This window comes from Microcebus murinus, chromosome X, assembly GCF_040939455.1.
Source record: "Microcebus murinus isolate Inina chromosome X, M.murinus_Inina_mat1.0, whole genome shotgun sequence".
NCBI lineage: Eukaryota > Metazoa > Chordata > Mammalia > Primates > Cheirogaleidae > Microcebus > Microcebus murinus.
The window spans coordinates 106,355,759-106,375,327 of NC_134136.1; the positions used below are offsets into that span (position 1 = coordinate 106,355,759).

Consider the following 19,569-nt stretch of genomic DNA (forward strand, 5'->3'; position numbering starts at 1 on the left):
CATATTTTAATAAAAAGTTTGGAAAGCAGTAGTTAGGCAGTTTTATGTCAGATAAATAGTATACCTCTAGCTCATTATTGAAACCATTCATTAAAGATTAAAAACATAAGATCCTTTATAGAAATTCTAAACTGGTCCTAGGATCTTAGCATTCAATTATCATTTCTGAAATCTGAAATCAACATATTTTATGTCTAAATTGAGAGTACATTTGAAAATCAAAATTCAAAGGCATGCCTTCTAGTGGGCTGACTGATGGGAAAGGGCTGTGATTACGCCTAATTTTCACCCTCTACATCACGATCTCATTGATTATGTTTCTCAGCTTGCCAAGGGTTCTGTGAGGTGATTTTCAAGATGAATATTGCTATTTGCAGGATTTCCTGAATAGGAAAATTTCGGGAGCAAATTGCACAAACCAAGCGATGTGCAGTCAATTTTCACTCCAGCATAAACAATGTATTAGAACAGAGCCCTTAAGGCTTTTTTTATTTGGGTTTCATTACACAGCTAGCTGCATTTCATCAATAAGCATGAAGTGCCAGCCAGGCAAAACTGAGGCTCACAGAGGGTATTACATATTTTTCTAACAGGTGCTCAGAGTTTGACTAGAGAAAACAAATGACCCAAATAGCAAGGCCTCGTGCCTTTTGTTTCAGAGGTAGCCACGGCTGCCATGGCCAGAAAAAGTTTCTTTAAATTTACAAATGGAAACAGGGATCTAGCTGCTTGGATATCTACTTTCTTTGCATGAACTCATTCCTAAGATTTTTTTAAAAGGCAGTTTCTTTCTCTGAGTTAAAAAATGGGCATATCCTCAAAACTGTTTGAAAAATTATTTTTGGTTTTCAGTAGTTTAAAGCTAAGCAAAGTAGAATCCATTTTCCCAACTTTCTTTAATTGAAAAAAAGAAAACATTCAACCTCTTTAAGCAGACAGTTACAGGAGGCTATAAAGACTAAAATCCCATATCTTCAAGCAGAACAACTCTGTGCAATCTTAATAAATCATTTATTAGACAATGAGCAGAGACAGAAGCCTGACAAAGAGGGATAAAGAACTAGGCAAGTTATTAGACTATTCACACAGATCACCATTTCCTAATTACAAAATAGAGATTTGAGAATTATTGGGAGAAACTTTCAAGTAGTCATATACATGATTTTATGTTCTTTTCTTTTGGACACAGCTACAAGCAGAAGAAAAAGGCTAAAGGAATATTTTTGAAATCTGTACTCCAGAGATAAAAAAACTCAGAATATGCATGGAGAACTGAAGCCAAGGAGTTTTCTGCCAGGGAAAAAGCAGCTGCCTCTCCCCACAGTGATTTAGACCAAGCTGTAGGAGGCAAATATCATGACTCTCTGAAACTACACACAGTAGTGAGTGGTGACTTGTAGCTTTGATAAAGGAAAGAGATTAGCACAGCTGAGAATGGCTTTCACTTCAAACTGCAAGGACCCATTTGGCAGAAACATATGAATCATGGACAATCAAAGAACCAATGCAGGATTTCAATATCTGAAAACCATTCTGGGGGCCACAGACTAGGAATAAAGTCACTTTGGTTGAATAATTAGGACTCATTTGTGTCAGGGGATTTTGTTATCTTTTCTCTTAAATATATTCCATGAACACAGATAGGTAGCATTGAGTATATTTTTCATTATTTTAAAGAAGAGGCACATTTTAACCAAAGATTATATTTAAAAGTAGAGGAATGTGCTTTTACCTGTGAGTTATAAAAAGCTATTTCTGGTTGGGAAGAAAGAATTTATGGCTTTTCCTCTTTGCAATACTAAATCAAGGACTTTTAAGAATATACTGGGTCCAAGATAATTGAGAATCTGGCTGAGGTTGTTGTGTATTGGGCCAAGTAACTGTACTTCCTTGTTGGGATCCTTTAATGAATAATGAAAAATCAATATTGATGAGATATAGTTGCGCTGGTGAATAGGACCTAGTCAAATACCTCTAAGGACACTATGTACTACCTAGGTGGAGAAATGGAAGGGATCCTAGAGCTGATGGTGTCTCTAAATTGACAATGTGCTGTCTTGCCCCTTTTGACCATGCAAGACTCAAGTACAGAGTGATTGGGGCATCAGAAGTCATGCCTTGGTGCCAAGAACCCCACTGTGTCATTAATCTTCAGGCTGTTGTTACTCATCCTATATACTTTCTTAAGCCAACTGAATTTGTTACTAAGTAAAGCCTATTGTGATTCATGAATTTGAATGGTCAACCCAAGACCATACTACTGGTTGAGAAGGTTGAGTAATGCATTGGTAAAATGGTGTCTACCTATGACTTACACATTGCCATTTGTTCTTGGAGGGTAGGAATCAGAATGGTAGATACAAATGTCAGGAAAAAGTAAGGTAAAAGTGGTGGAGTGCACTTTGCTAATCTAATTCATTTTAGTAGTAGCAAGCCTCTGTCTCCTCATTCTCACCAAAACCATCTTCCCCAAACTTTCACTTTTTCTTCTTTAAAAGATTCTCAAACTTTCTTTCATGCTTGCCCTCTTTTCTAGCAAAATGGTAACTAGATGGACATTAAATGTTAGGTTTTTACAACCCTGAAAAGTAAATAAATTTAACAATTTTAAGTGTAAATCAACATACAAAGTCAATTGGAGATGGGTACAGAGGTTTATAAGAAATCCTAACAGGGATTCTAACTCTGCTTGGAGTATGGAAGAAAATTTATAAGAGTCAATAACTTTGAATTTGGTCATAAAGGATGGAGAAAAATTCACCATGCCAAAACAAACTGAAAGAAGTCATTTAAAGAAGAGAGAAAATTAAGAACACAGGTATGATATTAAACCACATGGATGTAAACATACCATATGATTTGGTGTGGCTAGAGTATAAGGGGAGGCTGTTGGCAGAATATGAGGATAGAAGAGTAAACTGGAGTCAGTTTGAGAGGGGTTTATAATGTCTACTAAAAAGCTGAGACATTATTTTGTAGGCACCTATTCTCTTAGACAACTTCAATTTTGGATAAGGAATCTACAAATATGTATTAAATATAATTAAGGCAGGCATAGAAAATGGATCATAGTAACAAATATGGTATAACTATTCTAGTGATGTGAGTTTAATAAAGATATTATTTCTAGTAAATACTGGAAGAAAGAAAACCTGAATAAGTTAGTCGAATAATAATAATTATTAATATCATTATGACAAACATGATATTGATGATGACAAAGATTCTTTGGTTAGCTAAACTTGAATCAGGCTTCTGAACCTTCTCCTAAGCCCATTTATGCACTTCCTTGTAAAATCCAGTTTTAGCAAAGCGCCCTGCTAAGTCAGATTAGCAATAACTCCCCACCCTCAACATCTGCTCACCCTAAATATCAGATTGGGTTCCTTACCCTCTACTATTCTCTAAGTGATGTCTGATCACCCTGGCCTGCCTTCAGTAAGAATCCTGTTAGGTAAGATTCGTCAGATTCCTTATCCCTGATATTTACTCTTAGTGATTTTCCATCCACTGATCCCTATCCTGCTCCTTGGCTATAAATTCCCACTTGCGCATGATGTAATTGGAGTTGAGCCCAGTCTTTCTCCTTCTCCTGCAAGACCCCATCAAAGTGGTCCCTGTAACCACTGTGATGACCCTGTATAAAGTCTTCCTCGCTGTGCTTTAAAAACTAATTTTTTCTTTAACAATGATAATGAATGAGGAACTTAATTCAGTCATATTGCTATTCTTTTAGAAAACAAACCTTTTAAAGCAAAAAGTTCTTACCTTAATGTCAAATGGTCCTGTTTGATTTGGTTGGTTGTAAATTTCCAACTGATTCCTAATAGGAGACAGCCACAGAAGCAGATGATTTAACTGCTCATCAAGGTCTTCAAGCTTTTTCTCAAGCTGCCCAAGGTCTTTTATGTGAGCTTCAATTTCTCCTTGTTTCTCAGGTAAAGTCCTAGAAACCTGAAAGGAAAATAAATTTAAAAGGTAAACAATTTGCAAGGTCTAAATAAAAAAGAAAAACATTTTCAAAAATTATTTATCATGAAATGTTATAGAAATTTACTGATATGGTATTTTAACAGCTGGATATTGATGACTTAAATATGTTACATGTTAGGATTAATTAATGTATTAGAGATCATTCATTAACACTCTCAAAAAATTCTATGCTTTGAAGACACGAACTCCTTCTTGGAAATTTAAAACACACACTATACGCAAATGCACACTCAACTTCAACCAATAAAAGTAAAGGAGCACATTCTTCATTTGTCCATCACCTCACTTACCAAACATAATGGCGTGTTGTCTATTACATGCCAGACACATTACCTTTGCAGTTATAAAAATGAGTAAGCCAAGTTATTCAGCATTAGTACCAGATATATAACATAGATCTTCTAAATCTCAAATGAGTGATTTATATTCAAAGAGTATCCTAAAATTAAAACCAAACTATAACTTTTGTTTGTATAGTAATCATTTCTTCTACTATACTTGCCTCTAGCTTTCTTCTATTTAGGGAAATTATTAAAAGAAATCATTTTACATACAAAGAAAATTGGTGAGGTATGTATGCATTTTTTTCAAGCTATTGTTTGTGAGCCCTAGAGAAATCAAGTAAAACAGACATAGATGATTGAGATAAAAAGTAAAAGGAACATTTGGATTGGAGTAGAATAAAACAGAATGATTATAGGTTTATTTTTATTAAGTGCTTAGTATATATCAAGCATCATGCTTGGAAGTTTCACATTTATTGCAATCTTTAATCCACCCAATGGCCCTCTGGTATAGGCACTATTTAATATCCCAATTTATACATGAATAATGACATTAGATTTGAAAAACATTAAATAGCTTAGGAAGCAGTATGACATGGTGTTAAACATCGTGGAGTCTAGAGTCAGGCTGCTCGGATTTAAATCCTGGTTCTGGCTCTTGACTAATACTTTAGCCAAGTTTACTCTAACTCTCAATGCCTCCTGTATGGATTGGGAACAATGACAGCACCTGCTTCATAGAGTTACTGTAAGGACTCAATAAAACAATCAATGAAAATTGCTTAGAGCAATACTCTGCATGATAGTGAACAGCGATAAGGTCATTAATGTTAGTGCTTATTGCTCAAGCTCAAATGTAAATACAGGGTTAGAATAAATAAGAATAAAACCCTTTTTCAGAATATCGAGCATTAAAACTAGTATACCAGAATAAAGGTTGTAAACTCATAATGACAGCTCTTTATAATATTATTAATAATACCATCATAATATAAATATAATATAATATAAATGAAATGTTATAATATGCATCTATTATATATTATTGCTATATTATGAATAATAGAGAGCATTTAAAAAATAAACTAGATAAGCATACTAATATATTAGTACATCATCGAAACAAAACCACATATTATGAAATGATTATTTTAGATATTTTTAAAGAATTCACTAATAAACATTACTTTCTTTAATTGAATACAAGAGTTATGAGGTGAAAAAGGAAAACATTCACGGACAAAGTAATCATTCAATTAATTTATAAGAAAAGGAATTTTAAACAAGATCTTATATGTAAACAATATGTACACTGAAACATATTATAAATACATTTATACATATTGTATAGAATGCATGTGAATGTATGACTAAAGGGTTCACATCAAGCCTACGTGGATGCAGGCCATCCTGGGACTTATCCTAGGCTCTCACAGCACTGTTTCCTTGGAAACACTAACTCTAAGATGAATGGGAAATGTTGGGCTTACTTTCGTTGTATGGAAATGCATCTGATTGGGGGAGCTGTGAATTGGAATACAGGCCTTGGAAATACAACAATGGTGTAAAATATTGAAAGGAAATAGCAGTAGTGGATCCTATTTAAGGTGACCTACACACATCTTGGCTCTCTTCCCTGGCAGCCTTTATCTGTGTGGGTGAGAGGGCAAAAGAAACACAGTGCTCAGGTAGCATGGATTGTTTGTCCACAAATAATGAATCATGATGCTGTATCTGCTTTGCTTGACTTGTATCATGTTATAAAGCCAAGTAAACATAGTATTAGATGAATTAGGCCTGCCTGTTTGATTCAAATCCATAAATGCATCTGTAGTGCTGAATTCTCTTTATATCTGTGTGTGTGTGTGTATCTGTGTGTGTGTGTGTGTGTGTGTGTGTGTGTGTGAGGGAGACAGAGGAAGAGATACATAGGTGATATCACAAATGTAATTCTATGTCCGTAATACATAATCTAATACTGCCCTCAATTTATTTTTTCTCACATTTAAAAGGAGGTAACTAAACATTTTATTTTTATTGGATCATTTTCTACTCACAAGTACATATAAAAAGCATTTTACAGCTTCAAATAACAGCATCTAAGCGCCTCTAGATTCTGAAGCTACTGCAGATAATAGCCATCATATTTTCCTAAAATATCTAAAATTGAGCTATGAACTCCTTTTTATATGATCACAATATCATTCACGTTTCATTTAGGCTACAGAAATCTGTATAGCATTTAACTAAAATTGTTGGTTTCCTTATCACCCTCCCAACCTATCCCTTCTTGGTTATAGAGGTAGAATAATTCCTGACGGAAACAGTGCAATGGGTAAGATTTGACTCATATGTGAAATAACCAAATGATAGCTTATAATGAGACTAAATTTTCAGCTTAAATATGATGTCACATTAGGTATATCCTCACAGACGGTGTGCTTCCTTCAATCATAACATTTGCCTCACACTATTTAACTTGTTACTTACATTGAATCTCTCACTAAGCTTTGATTTCTGGACAAGTTGGATTCCTACACATGATAGACCTTCAACAAAAGTCTGTTGAATTAAAGACAGTTTCCAAATTCAAGATTACGTTCTTTGTTTATTAATATAAGAAGCAATATATGTCCAGAGTAGTCAACTGCATAAAAAAATGTAAATTGTACCCTCAAGTTAAACAGCTTTAATTAACAGACAAAAATATCAGTAAACTGAACTATATAAAAATCAGAAGCTTCTGCATGACCAAGAAAGCCATAGGCAAAGTCAAAGACAAATGTCAAATTGTAAAAAAAAAAAATAATTTGTGACTTATATCTCACACAAGGGATGAAATTTACTAACACATAAAACAGTTTCTGCTAATTAATAAGAAAAAGGCCAACAACCCAAAAGAAAATTAGACAAAAGATAAGGACAGTTCACAGAAAGGAAAATATAAATGATTTTAAACACACAAAAATAAGCTTAACCTTGGTCATAATGAGAGAAATGAAAACGAGAACTGCATCTATTGCATTGGCAAAAATCCAAGTTTGCTGTCAAAGCTTTGGGAAAATACAGACTCTTCTTCATGATTGGTGAGATGTGTATATTGGTGTACCCCTTGTGGAAGACAATTTGACACTATCTATCAAATGCATGTAAACTTTGACCCAGAACTTTTACTTCTAAGAATTTATTTTATAGATTTATTTCTAGAACTAAAGTCAACGTTTAGTGAAGGTAGGGCAGATGGTGCATGGAGTGAGATTTTCCACTGTACTTTTTAATTTCTGAGCAATGTAAATGTCTTTGCAAAAAAATAATTAAATGAGAAAAATTACCGTACTAGTAATAAATTACACTTTACATATTTTCATAATGAATCATTATTAATAACATATCTAAAGCCACCAGTAAAAACTGCTCTGAGTATTTTTTCTATGACAGTATCACTCAGTTGACAGGTGTAAATCAAAAACTTCTAACACTCAATTTTGTGCTATACCCCCCTCCAAACAGTCTCTAGGAATTTATGACTTACTTGTTCCAAACAGTCCTTGGAAAAAGATAACAGGTATGCATAATTTATGATGTAGAATAAGAGTAAGTTTTATTCAGTTTCTATGTGCTTTGAGATAATTTACTTTTATATTTACTACTTCACAGTCCCATCAAATACAAACAAAAACATTTGACTAATAAAATGTATCATTTTTTTCTAATAATCTTTTTAAGTATTATAAAACAATGCTCTTCATACAACATGTTCCCTGTGGTGAAAGAAAACAATTAAACACTTTCAGTTACCTTATGTGTTAATTTAGTATCTAACCAAATCTTGACCTAATTTCACACAAGATTAGCTTTCTTATTCTTTCCATTGCTGAATGTTAATTTCAAATGTGTAGAGTTTTAATATTTAAGATAAACAGAAGTGTCTATTTTAGAAATAAACAGATATTATTGACTTCATACCTTATATAAAAATTTTCCAGGGAAATTAAAGCATTAAACATAAAAATAATAGTAACAGAAGAACTAAAATAAAATATTGGTGTGAGGATGCCCCATAGAAACAAAAAGGAATATGAAAAATGAGTAAATATAATATTTATACTGTTCATTGAAGCCCAAAATCAGAATTAAAACAGATGACAAAAACTTAAAAACAAAAACAAAACAAACAAATAAAAACACAAACAACTGGGAATATTTGCCGCATCTATCAGACAAACGGTAATAGTCTTACTATCTATAAAGATCTTGCAATGAATAACAAAAGTGAAGCATGTATTGGAAAACTGGATAAAGAACATAAATAAGAAATTGGCAAAAATGCTTACAGACAATAAATAAGAAAAATATTCATACATTGAGTAATCAATGAAATGTAAATTAAAACAACAATGATATACTATCATTTGCTTATTACACTGGTTTCTATAAAAGGTATTTGTCAAAGTTCTGGAAAATAAGCAATCTTATGATCTTCGTTGGAGCATAAATTATTATGTAGTCAGGTACTATGTGATGACATTTTGGTCAATGACAGACCACATATACAACTGTGGTCCCATAAGACTATAATGGAGCTGAAAAATTCCTATCACATAGTGGTGTTGTAGCACAATGCATAGTAGGTTTTATAATACATAATACTTGATAATTATAATAAATGACTATGTTACTGGTTTATGTATTTACTATACCATACATATCATTATTTTAGAGTGTATTCTTTCTCCTTATAAAAATAGTTCACTGTAAAACAGCGTCAGGCAGGTCTCTAAGAAGGTATTCCATAAGAAGGCATTGTTATCATAGGAGACGACAGCTCCATGTGTGTTATTGCCCCTGAAGACCTTCCACAATGGGACAAGATATGGAGTGGAAGACAGTGATATTGGTAATTCTGACCCTGTGTAGGCCTAGGCTAATGTGTGGGTTTGTGTCTTCATCTTTAACAAAAATGTTTAAAAAGAAAAAAAATAAAAATAGAAAAAATCTTACAATATTAAATGAAAATATTTTTGTATGGCTGTTAAGTGTGTTTATGTTTTAAGCTAAGGGTTATTACAAAAGAATCAACAGAGTTTTTTTAAAAAAATTAAGAAGTTTATAAAGTAAAAAAGTTAGCATAACCTAAGTTAATTTATCATTAGAAAGAAACTGTTTTTATAAATTTAGTGTAGCCTAAGTGTTTAGTGTTTATAAGGTCTATAGTAGTGTATAGTAATGTCCTAGGCTTTCACATTCACTCACCACTCACTCACTACTCACTCACTGGCTCACCCAGAACATCTTCCAGTCCTGCAAGCTCCATTCATGTACCATTTTAAAATCTTTTATACTATATTTTTACTATACCTTTCCTATGTTTAGATATGTTTAGATATACAAATACTTACCATTGTCTTGCAATTGTCTACAATATTCAGTACAGTAGCATGCTGTACAGGTTTGTAGCCTAGGAGCAATAGGTTGTAACATATAGCCTAGGTGCATAGGAGGCTATACCATCTAGGTTTGTGTAAGTGCACTCTACGATGTACACACATCAATGAAATTGCCTAATGATGTCTTTCTCAGAAGGTATCCTCTTCATTAAATGATGCATGGCTGTATTTGTAGGGACCATTTGATAACTAAGAACAAAAAGCAATACTGTGGGGAGAGGGGGTAAAGGGCATTTATTGAAACCTTAAAATCTGTACCCCCATCATATGCCGAAATAAAAAAATAATGGTATTTGGGGTACTTGGAAAAAAAAGGCAATACTTTTACCCTGAAAACTACAACATTACCAACAAATTAAAGACAGCATAAACAAATAGAGAAATATGCCTTTTTCATGCATTAGCATGTTCAATATTATAAAGATATCAGTTTTCATCAAATAATCTATAAATTCAATGTAATCCCAATCAAAATTGCAGCAGGTAGTTTTAAATAGAAATTGACATGCCAATTCTAAGATTTACATGGAGGCCAATAATATACAAGGAAATCTTGAAGAATAACAAAGTTTAAGAGGGTTTACCATCAGATCTGAATATTTAATATAATTAAATCTGCATGGTTTTGATGTGAGTACAAATAGACTATATGAAATTACTTAATTTATGACAATGATGCCACTTAAGTAGAGAGAAGATGATCTTTTCAATAAATAGTTTCAAATTAATCGAATATTCATTTGAAAAATACAAAGCTTGACTCTTACTCCACATCATACATAAAAACTCAATTTCAGATTCTTTGTAGACTTCAATGTAAAGGGCGAAACAATACATTTTCCCAAAGAAAACATAGAAAATTATCTTAATAATTCAGCATAAGTGATTATTTCTTAAACAATACATAAAAAGCACTAGCCAAAAAGGAAAAGATTAGTACATTGGACTTCATTCATTAATACTGTTAAGAGACAAAAAGCAAGGTCTAGGTTGGAGGAAGATATTCAAAATGCATGTATCTGACAAAGTAATGGTATCCAAATAACTTCTATATGAATAAGAACAATATAAATAACTAATTTTTTAATGGGCAAAATATTTGTACGAGCACTTTATATAAGAGGAGACAAAAATGGCACTAATCAGCAGGGGATTGAAAATTAAAACATAACGAGATACCAATTCACATCCACCAGAATGGTTAAAAGGAAAAAGGTTGAAAATACATTCTCTTGATGAGGCTGTGGAACAACTGGAACTCTTATACACTGCTGGTGAGGGTGAATTGGTGCAACCACATTGAAAAGCTCTTTTAGGTCATTTCAAAAAGCCAAACATATATGTACCATATGACCCAGACATTCTACTCCTAAGTATAGTAAAAGGAAATATATCCATATATTCAGCAAAGGGCATGAACACGATAACATCATTATTCATAATAGTCCCATACTAGATACAACCCAAATGGCTATGAACAGTAGAATGGACAAACTGTGTCATATTCACACAATTGAATACTGTACAGAGAAAAACTGAGTAGACTACAGTACATGCAGTAGCATAAAAGGATCTCACAAAATAATGTTGAACAGGAGAAACCAAACACAAGGCATGTACTGGATAATTCCATTTATATTAATTTAAAAGACGGCCCAAACTAATCTAGGTGTTAGAAGTCAGAAGAGTGCTTACCTTTGGAAGAGGGTGGTGGCTGGGCATGATTTAATAAATGGGAAGGGGCATGAGAGGGAATCCTGAGTCAATGTTCTAATTTTTTATCTTAGTGGTAGTAGCATAGATATACCAAACTTTAAAAAATTCATCAACTTCTATTCTTATGATTTGTGCACTTTTTTATGTGTCTTTTATACTTCAATTTAAAAGATTACATGAAATTATTTTAAAAGCTTTAAAAATATTCATTCCCTTAACTCCAAAATTCCACTTCTATAAATTTTCCTAGGGAATTATCAGAGATATACATAGAGCCATAGGACGAGAATGTTCATACTTGTGAAACACTGAAACAATATCCCCCCAAATAAAATGAATTACATCCATATAATGGAATACATTGCATCCATTAAAGTACATATCATGAAAAACATTCTATTACATTGAAAAACACTCATGACATATTATTAAAAATAGGTTACACATCACACATAAATTATGTCTTTGATTTTCTGTGCATATTTTATATATCAATATTTACACATAGCAAAGGACCTGAATGGACATTTCTCCAAACAAGACATACAAATGGCCAACAGGTTTATGAGAAAAATGCTCAACCTCACTAATCAGTAGAAAAAAGTATTTGTTTTTCTGTGCCTGGCTTTTTTCACCTAATATAATATCCTCCAGGTTCATCTACATTGTAAATGACAAGATTTCTTTCTTTATTAAGGCTCAATAGTACTTCATTGTGTGAATATACCACATTTTCTTTATTCATTAATCTGTTGATGGACACTTAGGTTGATTTTATATCTTGGCTATTATGAATTATGCTGAACATGAGAGTGCAGATATCTCTTTGAAATACCAATTTCAATTCTTCTAGATATATACCCAGAAGTAGGATTGCTGGATCATATGGTAGTTCTATTTTTAATTTTTTTAGAAACGTCTTTCAAAATATGTTAATATATTTTATATAATTGTTATAATTTCAATATTTTAGTAGACCTGTCATTCATTTTATAGTAGAAACACAGATAAATAAGTTGTTATAATGCATAAAAACAGTTATAGAATTGCCAATTCAAATAAGTAGCAATTTGCATGAAAATCTAGCATTATTTCAAAGAATATAATGTAAATTCTGAATTCTGAAACTTTCATACTTAAAAATATGACTACTTCACTGAATTTTAATTTTAAAATCCTATCTCATATGATTCTAAACTAAATACCATGTAAATAAAATCTTATATGTGAAATTTAAACTATAAAAATAATGAAAATATAGGTGAATATTCTTAGAATTTTAATATAAAATTAAAAATTTGATTTAAAAACCATAAAGTAATAGACTTAAATTCATAACAATGTCAAATTTCTTTCAATAAAAAAATGAAAGTAGCAAAAAAATGAAAGTAGCAAAAGAAAGAAACCTTAAAAAGTCCATCTTTTCCACAGACACTGTCAAGACATAATTTGACAGACACTCAAGATAAAAGCATTCTCACAGATAAATGGGAAAAAGACAAAGACTCAACAGAAACAAAAGGATAATGATCAGTAACATACTATTCATGAAAGAAAAGCTATAACTGACTTATAGGTTTATTAAAATTGTTTAACTTTAGCAGGAACCATAAAAATGAAAATTCAAACAGGGAAGCATAATATTGCACCTATTGACTTGGCAAAGATTTTTAAAAATATCTTGTATTACAACATAATACTGTCATAAAACAGCAATTGTGTGGTGAATTGAATCTTTTCAAATACTGATGGTAAGCAAGTAAGTTGGAATATCCCTGGAAATAGGGGTTGAAAGTGGATGGGGTATATTTCTGTACTTCATATCCAAAGTCTAAAACATATTCCTGCCCTTAGACCAGATATTTTATTTCTAATAATTTATCCTAAGGCAATAATGCTGTGCATATATATTAAGCTATACAAATGTTCACCAAAGCCTCACTGGTAGATGTGAAACATTTAAATTAGCTTATACGTCTGCCAATTGAGTATGTTAAAAATTATGGAATATCCATACAGTTAAAACACTATGCAGCATTTAAAAGGCAACGTGGATGTACATTTAGCGATGTAGATGTATACTTAGTGATGTGGAGGACTGTTTACTAAAAGTTTAACAGTGGCAATTCCCTGGTAATCGGTTATCTTAGTTAATTTTTTAAAATTTTCAGCAATGAATACATACTACTTTTTAATAAGAAAATCATTATTTTAAATATAAGTGCATATGTATACTTCTTCTATGGAAATAGGTAATACTTGTATAGTACTTAAAATGTGCTAAACATTGTTTTAGTTGATATATAAATATATATATATATATATATATCACCAACATCTAATAACAACCCTATAATGTAGTTACTATTATTGTCTCCATTTTACACATAAGAAATTGACAACCAGAGGCTAAGAGACTTGCACAAGGTCAAACAGCTGATAAATGGTACCAAGCTAGGGTTTGAATCCAAGAAGTCAAGTTTTGAAGCCCATGCTCTTAACTACTATACTCTTTTGCCTCCTGTTCTCTTTAGCATTGCTTCTTTAAGAAAATATGCCAATATGAGTTCAGAAGAAAGTTTGCTTTCTTTTACAGCATTTCTTAAAATAAATTCCTTTAGTTACTGATTGTTACTAGAGTTTAACTATAGTAACAATTTAATTACTATAATTTCTTCATAACTTTGAAAATATGTAGGATGATAAAACTCTATTTTCCTTGCCACTACCAAATTCATCTTTTAATATTGCCACTCATTGTTTTGCTCTCTAGCTTCCAAATTCTTTAGCCTGTCTTTATTAAAAAATAGCCCTCAACAATCTGTCCCTAGCTTCCATTCTTCATATCTTTCTAATAACAGAACTCTGTTATTAGACTTCTGTTTGGTCTGTTTCTGTCATTGTCTACCCTGCCATTAAAATTTCTACTTTTCCCTCAATAAAATATCTCTATTCCTAATTGACACATATAAAACCCTCCCAATCCTTAGTGTTTTGAATAATGAAAGTGCCACCTCCTCGGAGAAGATTGCCTGATCCCTCTGGATGGATATAATTATTCTTTCTAATAAACTCTGTAGCATTTATTATCTGGGCTACATCATTAGACACTCTTATTGCTTTTTTCATTATTTTACTATTCTCTTTCAACTTGTGTCTTCTTCCCTTGCCTCTCCCCAAAAGCTTGAAAACACACACACACACACACACACACACACACACACACACACACACACACACACACACACACAGAGCCATGATTGAATTTTGCATCTTTGTATATCCTTAGCACCTTCTCTTACATGGTATAGCATTTGTTGAATGAACAATCGCACAAACCAATCAATCATTTGCTAATAAAGCACAGAAAAGAGAAGGTAAAACTGAAGATGAAAAGCAGAACTCTTCTAAAAGTGCTTATATTCTCACATATGACATTTTTAACACAGTTTTTCATTTTAGTATATATATGTGAATCTCCAAGTTCACTAGACCCATCAGAACAGGTCTTGCTTGGCAGCTCAACTGTGAAATTTGATTTGAGGAACACAAGAGTGTAAGAGGGTAGGATATGGTCAGCCAAGAGGACTAAGGAACATATGTAGGAGGCTCAATTCTTCATATAATTTCTGTAAGTTACATTGACATCATGGATTTTGGGGCTGGAGATAGGACTAGATATTCATCAATCACAGCATTGGCAGTAACATCATCTGTGTAATTAATTCAATAAATATAAATATTTACCTAGTAATTTTTGTTCCAAACACTGCCCTGTATATTATCTAAAAATTTGTTTTCTTAGTTGATTCAACTTGGCCATTGTATGGCTAAGTGTAGGCCTCTAATGCCAACATCTCCCACCTTGTAAAAGCTAGATAACAGTATACACTAAATGCATCTTAAACAAATACTCTCTTGCCACCAACCAAAACAAAAAAAGCTTCCAAAATTTAATAATACTAATTAAGTAATTCACGTAAGCCATCATCTTCTTTTGGATAAGATGCATATGGTATGACATACTTAGAGGCCTCATTTTGCCTCACATATTTTTTAACCTCAATAAATTAAAGCCACTAGAGAAACAGACTTAGGAAAGATATATTCCCAGCACAATACTCTATTTCTTTTTTTTTTTACAACTGGTCTTCTGGTAAAATATCCTTCACTAGGAAGTCATTATTTTCATTCCCTCTGGAAATTTAATGAAATAATAATGAATATAAAACTGAAAAAAATACATTATGGTTATATGCCACCAGATATTTAAGAATTATAAATCTATATACAATTTTAAAGTTATTAATTACAAATCATATTTAGGACAGTCTGCCTCCAATGCCATAGCTATTGGGATTTTATTTTAAAAGTCAGTGGATTCCATTTTTAAAGTATGTGGCTTTAACTTACAATGTTTATAAATGTATATTTTTATATGGCTTCCAGTTTTAAGTAAATGTAATAGTGAAGTGTCCTGTATCAAATCATAGTGTATATTAGTTTTATAACCACTTTATTACCACAGGTGGAATTTGTTACTGTTGCTAAAGATCTCAAATGCATAACACATGATGATGTAAATGGACATTTCTAAAAGGATTTCAAAGTCAATAAAATTTGATGTACAATAAACAGGTCTGGAGTCCTTGGAGGACTCTGCCCGTATTACCACACTAAACCATATTGGCTTTTCAATAAACCTTGGTGTTCATAAGCAGTATTCTTGTTCATTAATTTCTTAGTTTGCAGTATAAGTAACTAACTGCATGGCAAAACAATCCTTGAAAATACACGTAGTACATGGAAAATAATTTTTGACTATTCACCTTGTTTCAAAACTACCCTAAAGTTAGGTAACAAGCCCTGTAGCAGCTCCTGTAGGCATTGGACAAAGTGAAGTGAACTGGTGAAACTGATTTGCCCAAACCTAAATAGCTCTCATTTATCTTCTAAAGTGGATTTTATAGGGATTTAAAACCACCTAACTATTCACCTACCCACCCACTCTTTACTACATAATATGATTTTGATCACATACGGTTTAAACCCTAGGACAATAAAACTAAGTTTAAAAAATGTAATTTTATAGGACACACACACTCCACAGAAGTGCTGTTACAAATTAACCCCGTGTTTTTTCCTTCCCTCCTTCCCAGCCATGCTCTTTTTAAAAGAAGGGCTCTAAAAAGTATCTCTAAACAAGAGCTACTTTATTCTCACACTCTCCCATCAAGCAATCTTTGATCTTACTTGCTTAAAGGACCTTAGGAGCATCTTGGCTGATACAGAAAAATGTTCTTCAGATTCTGAGAAAACATAGTTTTTAATTTTCTTGTTTTGTTCATTTGTTTTGTTTGATAAGAATTCAAGGAAAACTAAGCCATGATCTGTATAATTTTACCCAAGCAACAGGAATCATAATAAATAACAATGTTTAATATTTATGAAGTTAGTTCTTTAGGTATCTGTTAAAATCTGCTTTCATAAAATACAATTTTAAACACCAGAATCTCCTCTTTTTTACTTTTATAAATCACTATACTCCAGAATATGGACTTCAAGGAAAAAAAGGGGAAAACACACCACAAAATCACATATCCTCAATTTTAGAAGTTTTATTTAAAAAGCAATTTAACTATCTAAATATAACTTTAACTTTAAATTAATTAGAATTAAATACAATTTAAAAATCAGTTCCTCAGTTGTACTTACCACATTTCCGAAGGTTCAAAAGCCACTATATTGGACAGCACAGAGACAATATTAACCGTTCCAAAAAGTTATGTTGGACAGTGTTTGTATAGTATGGCTTATAATAGTATGGCTTGTAAGCCATACTATTCCACTTATTTCAGTGTTGACACATCTAAAAGACTTGTTAATCTTCATAATTTTTAAAAAGTAAAACAATACACTTTAATTCAGGGATGTTCATATATATGCACCAGTTTGACAATTTTGATGACACAACCATGAATTGTTGCACTTAATCTTAACATTTTCTGGCTAGAAAGGTTGTTGCTTTCCAAAACTCATTCTCTTAAAAAAAATCACCACACTAAAAGGAGTTCTATTTTTTTTTCCTCATCTAAATGGAATCATTTTATTGAGATGTTAAAAAATATCAAGATTAAAACGTATTTTTGTAACAAATGGTATAATGTGCATAACTTACATTTATATTTTCTGTGTGTAATATTTCATATTGTTACAAATTGATGCATTACTGTTATTTATACCATAAAGCAAATGCATATTGAATTATCCATTAAATGAAACATGTCTAACAAAGAAGTAAATCAATATCTCTAGGAATTTTAATCCTACTTCCAAGTAAAAAAATAATATGACAGAGAACAGCTACTTCTGGAAATGATGATGCTTAGGGAGGTACTTATTGGTTTTCAAGACAACTATGGGAGGAGGTGGCATTGGCATATGTTAAGTTGAAGCTTTACTAGGTGTGCAGACAATATGAAGAAAGTGAGTTCAATTCTGAAATGGGTGGGTCTCTTCCTTCTACCTAGGAGAGGAATGAGCACAGAAAATAAAAGAGCACAGAAAGGAATTTGGAGAAGAAAGGAAATATTTGATTTCTTTGGAAACAATGAAAAATCAGGGCAGAAGTCAGGGGCTAGAACAATTTTATTTTCTGCCAGGTTTGCTGCTATCAGCCCATTTCAGCAAGAGTCTATGGCAGGGAGAAACAAACTATGGCTCATGGGTCAAATCCAGCTACCACCTGTTTTTGTGCAGTTTGAGAGCTAAGAATGATTTTTACATTTTAAATAACTGAAAAAAAAAAACCAATGACATGAATATTATATGAAATTCAAATTTGTGCCCATAAATAAATTGTTATGGGACAAAGCCATGCCCAGTCATTTATTTATTGTTTTGTTAACATATTATGGCTGCTTTTGCCCTATCATACCAGTATTGAGTATTTGCGGCAGAGACTTTATGTCCTGCAAAGCATATAATATTTACTATCTAGACCTTTAGAGAAAGTTTGTTGATGCCTGCTCAAGATGACCAAGGAGTTGTGGTCCAACCTCCAGTCCACCTAAGTCTTTTCTCTGCCTGTCTCCCAGAGCTGCTTTAAGGGGTGAGTTGATGAGGGCAATACCAGGAGTTCAATGTATGAGGAAAAAAACTTTAAAGGTAGTATCCACTAATATGTCTAACTTGGAAAATAGACTAGACAGAATTCTTCAATGGGAATTTTTTTTAAAATCTACAACTCTCCTGGTCTGTTGTTGAGTGAATTTGTAGTCAGGATGTGGAAATGCCTGATTCAACTGGGCCATCCACCTGGGACCAGCTGGCTGAAGCTTGCAATCACAGCTGAAATTTGGACCTTGAATATTGTGAGTGGTAGATGTTTAGCAAGAGCAAATTATCTATATTATTGTTTAACTTTAATATCTTTTCATTTGCTTTCCAAGAAAAGCATAGAAAACATAAAAAGAAAACAGAACCAAAATGTTAAAAATGAGAATGATATGCCAACATAAAGGCCAGAAAACCAAATTTTAAAAAGTATTGTTATTATATCTTGTAAATTACTTCTAGCCTTGATGAATATAGAGCTTTACTGGTCCATATGCTTGCCATTAACCATATGTGGCTACTGAGCACCAGAAATGTGGCTATTTAGAATAGAGTTTGTATGTAAGCATAAAACACACGCTGGATCCCACAGGCTTAGTACCAAAAAAAGAATGCAAAATACTTCAATACAGTCATGAGCCACTCACTTAAGGACAGGGATATGTTCTAAGAAATGTGCGGTTAGTTAATTTTGCTGTTGTGCAGACATCATCAAGTTTACTTAAACAAACCTAGATGGTATCGCCCACTATACACCTAGGCTATGTGGTGTAGCCTATTGCTTCTAGGCTACAAACCTGTACATTATGTGACTGCATTGAATACTGTGGGCAATTGTAACACAATGGTAATAATTAATGTATCTAAACATAGAAAAGATAAAAAATACCATATTATAATCCTATGGGACCACCATCATACATGTGGTCTATCAATGATGAAAGCATCATTATGCAGTACATGACAGCATTTTTATGCTGATGACAATGTAAAAATGATATCATTTCAGATAC

General features: G+C 32.4%; 1 protein-coding gene across 15 annotated transcripts in view; it reads right to left on the reverse strand.

Moving 5' to 3' along the window:
• The window catches only part of DMD (dystrophin), a 2,109,452-nt gene that overhangs the window by 725,236 nt on the left and 1,364,647 nt on the right, over nt 1-19,569 (reverse strand). For all 15 annotated transcript variants that reach the window (XM_012756891.3, XM_012756894.3, XM_012756895.3 and 12 more), the window contains one exon: nt 3,769-3,954. In XM_012756891.3, the coding sequence (XP_012612345.1) occupies nt 3,769-3,954 (186 nt within the window). The remainder of the gene's footprint in view (nt 1-3,768; nt 3,955-19,569) is intronic.